The sequence below is a fragment of the Anser anser genome (assembly GCF_964211835.1).
Source record: "Anser anser genome assembly, chromosome: 13".
Lineage (NCBI taxonomy): Eukaryota > Metazoa > Chordata > Aves > Anseriformes > Anatidae > Anser > Anser anser.
Genome location: NC_139734.1, coordinates 9,038,040 through 9,047,829, shown reverse-complemented (window position 1 = coordinate 9,047,829; position 9,790 = coordinate 9,038,040). Strand labels below are relative to the sequence as shown.

The window sequence follows — 9,790 nt, the reverse complement described above, 5'->3', positions numbered from 1 at the left end:
GTCCATAATCATTCACCTTCATCCTGCTATGCCTCTTCATTCATCCAGCTTGAAATATCTGAGCGACCTTTTCTGTTCTGGGCAGATGCACTATTTTGTGCTCCAGGTTCAGAATTTGCGGTTTATTTCACTGGCCTACTTTCATAAAATATATTAAAAAACATTCTCAATGAAAAAACAGAGGTTTCACCCAACCTCTGCTGTACAAACTAACCCAGACCGTAACAACAGCAACAGCTTGGAACGAATATTAACACTTTGGGTATAATACTTCTGGACAGCATAGAAGACACAAAAAGCCACTACAGCAAGCAAGAAATCGAGGCCAGAATCCTAATAAATAAATAAATAAATAATGCTCAGATTCCCTAAATGTGAGAGGTTTCACACGATAATTACTGACATTTTGGTGACAGTTGATGAGGCATGTTTGTCAAACCAGGGTAAGTCTCTAATATGAATGTAGGTAGGCTATCACACACTAGAGGAAAAGACAAAGATGGATGTGTCTTACTTTTTAAGGCTGCTAATCACATCACTGATTACTAATACCCTTCAGATGTATCACCTTCCAGTAACAGCTCTAAAGGACAAAGTATTTTCACAGGCTAATGTCTTTCCTGTATTGATCTCAAAAGCACTTAGCTGAGCGGGTGGGACAAACTCAGGAATTACTTATGCTGTAATAGATGTAGATAAAATAGATTTAATATTTCAAATCACAACACTTAAAAAGACAATGTAATGCTGCTTAGGGAGGCCCTCTCTATCCAAACTTTCTAACATGAAAAGGGCTAGTATTTAGCGTTTTCAGTATGGGTAGCATGGGTCATTCTTCACTATTCTAAGCCCTTCCTTCTAATTATGTTAATTGAAATGAGTATTGGCTCTTCAACTATATATGAACTTTAGGCTTTCTTTTATTCTTTGGGTATATTTAAGGAGATGTGTACACCACATTCTGTTAATGAAAATGCCAGAGTTATGCTAGAGCCGAAGTGTGTAGCCTTGGAGATTTTTGAGTCTTTTTCCTTTTTAAACTGATTCATTCCCCCTCAAGCCCAGCTAATTGTAAGTAGATTCACAGCTGGATGAAAATGTAACAGATTCACTTTTAGCCCAAGTCTTTATAGCTCATTACAGCAAGCGGAACCTCCATAATCTCCAGCTAGGTGCATGCCAAATTGCTGTCTCTCTAATCTCTCCTGTAAAATCATCAGATTCTACATCTGGCTGGGATGAAGATCAACCTCTAGCCAGGCAGCACTTGTTCTAAGCAGCAGAATTAAAATTCCAAACTGCAATGCCCTGTTTGCACATGTTCATGTATTTTCCTGCATGGTCCCACAGCAAAACTGAATTCACCATGCAAGCTACTTTTCCCCATAGCTGTCACCAATTCTCAGAGCCTTCTTGTAACAACAAGGTAACATATTTTTCCATACTTTATACTCCAAAAACACCATTATATCATCAACAGAAATATGCCTCTCTCTCAGACCGCTCTTCTCTGTCTTCATAAAAGCCTCCATTCTCCTTATTGTAATAGTGTACTTTTAAGTGCACAGTGAAATACGCTTTCTGTAACACCCAGAACCCTTCTGTACTCCTTGGGGATAGCACTAGCACCCTCTGCTGTCACATATAAGCACCAAATTAAGTCAGCTGAAACCCCCGTCTTGGTACTGGGCACTGGGAATCTCAAGGGACAGCTTTCTAGATCCTTCACTAAAGACCCTGAGCCATAAAAATTCACAATTACATTGTTGGCAGTGTCTTCACAATTACTTCAAGTCTGCTTATTTTCAAAGATAGAATAGTGACAGTGTCTGGAAATAATCATCATTTTTTTTTCAATCATTCAGTAGGAGCTTATTACATTAGTTATTTGCACTCATCGAGGACCTAAAAGCTACATGTGGCCAATGGGAAATCAAAGCCTCACTAATACAGCTACCAGCTTTTATAAATGCAGCAATATATCACTGATGTTTCAATGCTTATCCTCTAAAACCACCTTCTAAACTCGTGATATATGAGACTTCGTTTTGATTTTTTCATCTACATGCTTTTTGTCCTCTTAGTTGCAAAGAGAAACTTGAATACATTACCTCCAAAAATCCAGAAGACAAGTACATACCAGATGAAGCATCACATAGTTCTCATTTGCTTTTCTTCTTTTTCAAAGTGGCCTCAAGATGTCTTAAAGCAGCTGGCGAGTAATTTCAGAACACATTCAAATGAGCATTTACAAGGTTTCCTGTGCCTAGAGGGGTGCTAGCCTTCAAGCCAACCATCAACTAAAGGAGCAGCAACTCCCAAACAAAAGGAGAGCCATCAGCTCTGTGATGTTTCCACCTTTTAAATAGCTAGATTTAGAAGAGTATATTAGTCTGAACAGTTGTGTTGATCAGTCCTACATAAAATCATCTGAAGCCACATAAAATCATCTGAAGACAAAATCTATGCAGTATATCCATACAGAGAGTCTATATTGTCCAAATACCTCTTTTTTATTTTTTCCTTAATCAATGAGGGCCATCTATTGCTCTTCTCTTCCCAGGAATTACATCACCATCACGGACAACTACATTTAATAGTAAACCAAAAATGAGAATGCAATACAAAAGCAGTTCCTTCGAGACTAGGAACTTCCTTTCCTTACAAAAACATATATACATACCAAACAAATAAGAAACAATTTTAAGACCAAAAGCAAACACAGGGAAAGAGAGATTCTAGTACCATATGTAGTACTTTAGGTGAAGGATCACAGTCCACACTAACAAAAAGAGAAGAGTTTGCTGAATAAAGAAATGTGTGTATTTTACACAGGGTAAGTAAGCTTCTGATGGGATGTCATCTGTACAAAACTTCAGGAATCAAAGCTGAGTATGGTCATTTACATTATGCTCAAAAGTTTCAGAGAAATACAAATGTTTCAGGTCTTTGCAAGAGAAGATATGCTTCTTAAAATAGAGAAAAACAAGTAGTAAAATAAGCCTGGATTACCAAACCAGTTGTGAAACTCTTACTCTTCCTTGTGCTAGTACAAAATAAGCAGGATCTATAGCTTCAGTGAGCCTACTTAGGTAAGTGAGTTTTCACCTATGTAAAAAAAAAAGTCTCACAGTCTAGCTCCAAATTAATACTGCTTTCAAATATCAAGATCTACATATATAAATCCTGGACAAGACTGGAAGATTGAAGTCTTTCAAATGAGCTGATCTGAAACCAAATTTTTTGTTTTGCAATTAATCCTATCAACAGATAACTTTTTCCTTAAAAATACCTACTGACTTTCCAGCTGAAAACTGTCCATTAGCCAAGTCAGCCTTCAAATTTTGAATCGACTGTAAACAAAAACCACTTTATAAATGTGCAATGCTGCAAAAAATGAAAAGGACCGGTAAGTGCCATTGCCATTTAAACCACTAACATCATTTTATAAAGTTTCTTTTTCAAGCGCCTGCTCCCTTCAAAGCCAATAGCAAAACTTCTGTCATTTTCAGACTGATGTTGAGCTACCAGTTAAAGCATGACGATGCAAGGAGGAAAGTGGATGCCCCCTTTATAACTAACATTAAACACACAGCCACGTGAACATGAAGAATGGAGTGGCGTTTGTTAAAAACAAGGTGCCACCTTTCTAGGTAGCAAATTGTTCCCATCCCTGAAACACTCTTTAAGAGAGAGAAAATTTGCTGATGAATCTCACAAAAAAATAAACCACAATAGACCACTATTTGCCGTAATTAAAGGAAGGACTTTTTGTTGTTGTTTGGAATGCTCAAATTATCCCACATTTCCAAAGGTATAACCAAAAATGGAGTGTATGCTAGAGCATGGTGGTTTTCTAGCGCATGAGAGAGAAAAGGAGGTAAGTAGCTCCAGGCCAGTCCAGCAGGCATCACTGAGCAAAGCACAAGACCCACAGCTCTGTGATTTCAAACCACACGAAAGCCAAAATTACTCCAACTCATAGTGCTGCTTCGATCCTACAGCTATCACAAGACAGGTCCATTAACAATCAGAAGCAAAGTCAGACTGTCCATCCCAGAGCATTACACACAAGTGTGATGACATCAATGCCCGTGAGTCATGATGCGTCAGTGCACAGCATCACGTCTATTTTATAGCATACGTTAATTTCTTTGCCAAAGCTACATTGCACAAAACACTGGGTCGTTCATGGAAACTTTAAAAGCATATTTTGCAAGGGAAATGTTTCAAAAGCCTGAAGCATGTCTTCTTAGAACAGCACTGTCTTTTAGTCGAATGTGTAAGTATATAATATATTGATCAAGTTTTCCTAGTAGTTGGTAGCAGGAAATGCTCAGCTTCCTAATACTTCAAAATTATGCCCCAGATGGCATTTCTTCACTGTGTTTTTACACACAACAGTCTCATCAAAAGTTCTAAGTCTCTTATTTCTCAAAAAAAATCACAGTAAAGAAGTATTTAAATGGAGTTAACACAGCTATTGGCAATACAAAGAAGGATGCTTGTGTAATTTGCTATTGTACAATCTGGGGCATTTCACTCCATGCTTTGGCTTTCTTCTTGGCCAGGGATAGCCATGGTGGTTCAGCAGGGCTGCATGGTGTCAGTGGCAGGTTAGAGGAGTGTCTTGTTTCCTTTTCAACAGCAGGAATCACAGATGCTTCCTGAGCAATAGGTCCAACTTTACCTGCCAACAACAAGATATCCATCACTCATCAGAAGGCTAGAGAGTTAAAAGCTCAGTTTCTGCCAATAATACTTCCTTCTCTGTCAAGCAAATCATTTTACAGCCCAGAAAGTCTGTGACTCAAAAATAAAAGTCGAAGGAATTGTTGAACCGGGTATCACTGGCACTATCTGGTCCAGCTACAATGAAAGCTAGGACTAACTACTGCAATGGAAAAACGGATACGAAGCTGTTAGTTGACAATCTGCCTGTAAAAGAATCTTCTCCTCAGTCCCAACGGCCAAGTGTGTAGCCCCTGATATGTCAAGATATTCTTCAAAATTCTTCAAACACACAGAGTTTTGCCCCAGGTATTTTTATAATACATATTCTTGGCTAATCCATTTCTTAATCTTTTCAAACTCCTAATTGTCATGACAGTGCATAGCAAGAAGTTCCACAGGTTTATTCTGCTCTGTAAGTGGCAAGAAAATCTAGGAATAAGGCTCCTGAGTATGCAGGAAAATGGAAACAAAATGTCTGCAGGGCAAGGATCACCTCAGGCTCGCTGAGGTCTTAAAAGTAACTGGTATGTGTTTCTCAACTCTGAGAAGTATAAAGACTTACTTTTCAGTCTTCCTTGCCAGCACAAATACTTCTCCAGCAATATTATTAAATACTAAGTAGAGGTCAAATGCTTTATGCTCTTGGACTTGCAAGCCAAGAAGGCGGGACTCTGGTGGAGCTAGGTGTTCCTTTTAATTGCAGCCTAACACAAGCCTGTCATCCTCACAAAGGACAGAATACTGCAGATATGACTCCTTGTATGACTATTTAGAAAAGGCATCCTCCCTCCATCTTGCTTGAGGATTCTCAAGATTGGTATCTTCAGACAGCCTGGAATGGGGCTTCATGGCAGCTGTGGGGCTCTGAACAGATGCAGCCTCTCATTTCTTGAGACATAGCTCACAAGTCTTTTAGCATCATGCTCTCTCCATCCATTTCAACCCAGACACTACTTTATTTCTATGTCTAAGTCAAACTGGGAAAACACAAACCTTTTCTCATAGTTATTAGCCTGCGTGTGGCATGTGGCAGGCAAGATGAGGCTGCTGTGCTCCAGCAAAAGAACAGAGGCCACACACAAACTTGAGCAATGTTGAGTACAAGAAACTTGATCTTGCTTGCACTTAAATCAATGAAAAATGTCAATCAGCTCCACCAGTCACACTCCTGATCAAAGCCAAAGAAGTTCCATATTGCCACTCAGGAGGTCTCTGATCTTTTAATAATCCTGGCTCACTGGTAGTCCTTGCAGGAGGCAAGCTATACTTAGGAATACTGGAGGAAGTGTACCATCCATTAAAAACAGGCTGCAGCTCTACATATGCAGTAAATTTTTCAGAAAGGGATGTAAAAATTGAACTGTACTGAAATTTTGAAAATGAACTTTCACTTTTTGGGAGAATTCCTTCTTTGTAATAAGCAAAAACGAATATAAAACCCTACGTGTGCTTTAAACGGCACAAAGTAAAACAAAACCCCTAAACAGTGGCTCATGCCTATTTGAAGGCAGACAGACTTTGGGACAAACCTCACCGTGCTTAGGGTGAAGTGAAAGAGAAGAGGCAAGCTAAGAAATCTTCCCATGGTTATGGGAACATGTGAACTTGTGCTGCCACAGAGCAATACCAAAACAGTCACACTCAGTAAAGCAAGTATCTGATTTACTGGAATTTGTTTCCTAACTTAGCTGACAGAGTTGTTCTGGTTTTTGCTGCTGTGTGCAGGATGTGTGCATTGCATACAAAACCTCAGCCATCCATCAAAGGAGAAGAAAACTGTTAATAGTTAACATAAGCCAAAAAGCAAAATCTAAATTCTTAACTCCTCTGGATATTAACTTTACATCCTTTCCATCAGCACCTTCAACCAGACAAATTGCTATCTATGCTAATGGGAACCAAATCAGGAAAGAGGAGAGGTTACATTTGGGATTCCTGTTTTCCTACTCATGTGCTTACAGCGCTGAACATTTCCTAAGCATTAGGGCATGGTTTTCTGAGCAGTTGAGGAGTGGTGTTTTCCTTAAACATCAGCTCTAGTTAGAGCTTTTTGCTGTATTCCAAGAGTGGAAGGCTAGACTATCCCTATAAATGCTATTCTTGGAGGGGGATGTCAGGAAACTAGGCCAGCTCTTGGGGAGAGGCGATGCAGAAAATTTTTTAATTCTGCTGCAAGGCCTACAAGTGGTATGAGTTCCAGTAAATGAGTAGCAGTGCACTTTGTGCACTTCTATATTGCTACTGAAAGCTGTGTGGCTTCCAAGGTTTGGATGATAAAACACAGAAATCCAGCCTATTTTTGCCAGCCTTTCAAAGGAAGACTTCCTTTTAATCTGAGCAAAACTCTTGGCCTGTTTATGTCTCATATCTTACTTTGCACCTAAAACTGTAAGACAAAGTTGGCCTGTAACAGAATCCTTTTTAAAAAAGATTGTATTTTCAACACACACGCACAACTGACATCAGGCTAGCAGCTGACATCAGAGCCTCTGTGCTGGTGCACATCCTCAGCTGGTCAGGTATCTGTAGTAAGGGAGAAAGCTTACGTTGTAGCACTTGTAAATTCCAAAAGGGACAACAAGCCTGTAAACAACTACTACAGAGAACAGGCAGGGATGTACTCCCTTAGTATCTCAAATACAACAATTCTGGGTGCTGGTGGACTACAAGGGGAAAGTAGTCAGGTGCATGCGCTTATTCTAGACATCATCTCTTAGTGACAGGAACCTGGATCAGAAAAGCTACTTCTCTGATAGTGGGGCATTTCTTATCTTCTTAGGCAGCATCTGAAATCAGTGGTTTTCAGCTAGCACAAGATGCTTTTACAGCTGAAGACCTGGCTTATATCTATCTAGTTGGAGTGTGTCTCTGAGGTTTGGCACCACACTGAGTAAGCAGGGAAGGATAAGTTGCAGCCCAGCAGTAGCCCTGGAAGAGAGATGTGAGTCACGATGTCTGAGTCACACTCTTCCCCTGCATCTTTCTTACAGAGAATCACAGTTACCAGGGCAGGAGAGGGGCCATTCAGCCTCTGTGTTCACCCGAGGGTGGAACTGACTCTTACCTTTATTATTGTTGATGCATGTTTATCTAATCTTTTCTTAAACACATCCAGCAATGGAAACTGAAGACCCTCTGTAAGCAACATATCCTATTCTGTACTTGAGTACTCTTATTGTTAGGAAGTTTTTCAACCTCTCCAATGCATTTTAAGCGCATGCAGGACATAAAGATTAGTCTCTTCCTCTCTGCAGCAAAGTCTTCTTCTCTAGACTAAACAACTCCCACTCCCATCAGTATTTCCTGGCTGACTGTAGGTCTGGAAGACCCAACCTTTTTTGCTGTTCTTTTTTGGATGCTCTCCAACTTCAACTGCTCCCTGGAAAATATTCTTTAGTATTGACCCTTGCCAGTAATACATCACCAAATTGTTTATGTGCCATTTCATGAACTGGCAATGGAGATGAAAGTTCATCACTTGCTTTCTCTGCTAAGTGAGCGAGCCAATACAACTTATACATATGATATAATACATATAGGACTTATATGCAAACTATAGTCTGAACAGGCCTTATACAAAGTATGCTGATTATTCAATAGGTAGCAGTCTGCCCCCATTAGCTACCACACTCACCACTTACTTGCGTAAATTATAGCCACTATGTAAAGATGTAGCTGAACATGAATACCTGCTGCAGCAGAAATACTGGTCTTCATTTGTGGTTTCTTATCCTGAGAGCTCAAGCTAGGAGACATATTCTTCTTCAGTATGTTCTCACTCGCACAGATCACATGCTACAAAAGGAGGAAGAGAAGAAAAGAATGCAAATAAGAAACCTGCCAGCCAGTTGCTCTCATAAAGGCTGCCACTGGAGCCCTGGCAGCATCTCCAAGCCTAACTGTGGAAGTGCAGCAAAAGCGAGACAGGAACAGTTGGGTGCATCCTATGGTAGGGAGGGACAGGGCAAGAAAAAAGACAGCTGTTACAAATAGAGGATTACTGCACATGCAAGCAAGTTTTCCTCGCTCTCTGACAGATGGGGAATTGAAGGGCTTGCCCAAGGGGCACAGGGAATATATGCAAGAGCCAGTGGAAAGGCTAAACTTTCAGTACACAGTTCCTGGAGCAGAGCAGCAAATGCTGTCTGTAGGTCACCAATAGTGAGGAAGCTGCTGCAACTCACAGCAGCTCTTGGACTACATAAATACATTCTGGGCAATAGACAAGCCCTAAAAAGGTTCAGGTTTGAATAATGAAAGAGAACATATAACCCAGATTTGAAACTAACCACTGATTCACAAAGTATAGTCACACATTTGTTTATTTATTTGTATCAGTTGTCTGTCTTAATACATTTCTAAGACCAGTCCTAAAAATCAGCTTCAAGTAGTGCTAATAACCTGCCTCACATCAAGATGATAAAGAGCAGTGTGCACAAATACCCAGACAATCTGGTCCAGGATTCACACCCAAGCAACTTCACTTGGTACTCTACCTCCTCTTGATCCACTTTGGTCGAAGCTTTGTCTTCAGCTTTATGTTCTTTGGCAAGAGGGTGGCCCTGGAAACCCTTTTGTTTTAGTTTTGCCATGGAGACCCAAGCCGGTTCAGAGGAAGAAGTTTCCAAATGTGGAGAGGAGACTTTTTCTATAAAAGAAGCATTTTTGAAGTAAAGAAGAGATTTAGGTCAAGTCTGTCTGAAGCTAAAGTGTTTTGTATTTTAAATCCTTCAGCATCTGTAACACTCTTTGAACACTGCGGAGATAAAATTACCTTCCCTGATGATTCTGTCCTTGGCAATAACTGTTTTTCTGTTTATTCTGGATTTTTTGACCTGACTCTGCTTCCGTTTAAGTCAATGGCAGAACTCCCACTGAGATCATTGTGAACCAGATTTTGCCTTTGAAAAAACATCCTTACATTGCAAATTAAATGAGTAAGATAACCATTATTTTTTCATGTAGGCAGTAAAATACAGTCTGCCTTTTCACTTTTTAAGTATTTTAAAGTAAGTGACTGTAGGAAAAAAGATCACACCTAAATGCAATTCCTAGT

General features: G+C 39.9%; 1 protein-coding gene across 9 annotated transcripts in view; it reads right to left on the bottom strand.

The window, feature by feature from the left end:
• Positions 1-2,494: 2,494 nt before the first annotated feature.
• KIAA1210 overlaps positions 2,495-9,790 on the bottom strand; it is a 61,226-nt gene continuing 53,930 nt past the window's right edge. For all 9 annotated transcript variants that reach the window (XM_083797252.1, XM_083797250.1, XM_083797248.1 and 6 more), the window contains 3 exons: positions 9,231-9,382; positions 8,424-8,529; positions 2,495-4,690 (listed from right to left, as the gene is read on the bottom strand). In XM_083797252.1, the coding sequence (XP_083653378.1) occupies positions 4,518-4,690; positions 8,424-8,529; positions 9,231-9,382 (431 nt within the window). In that variant the 3' untranslated portion in view covers positions 2,495-4,517. The remainder of the gene's footprint in view (positions 4,691-8,423; positions 8,530-9,230; positions 9,383-9,790) is intronic.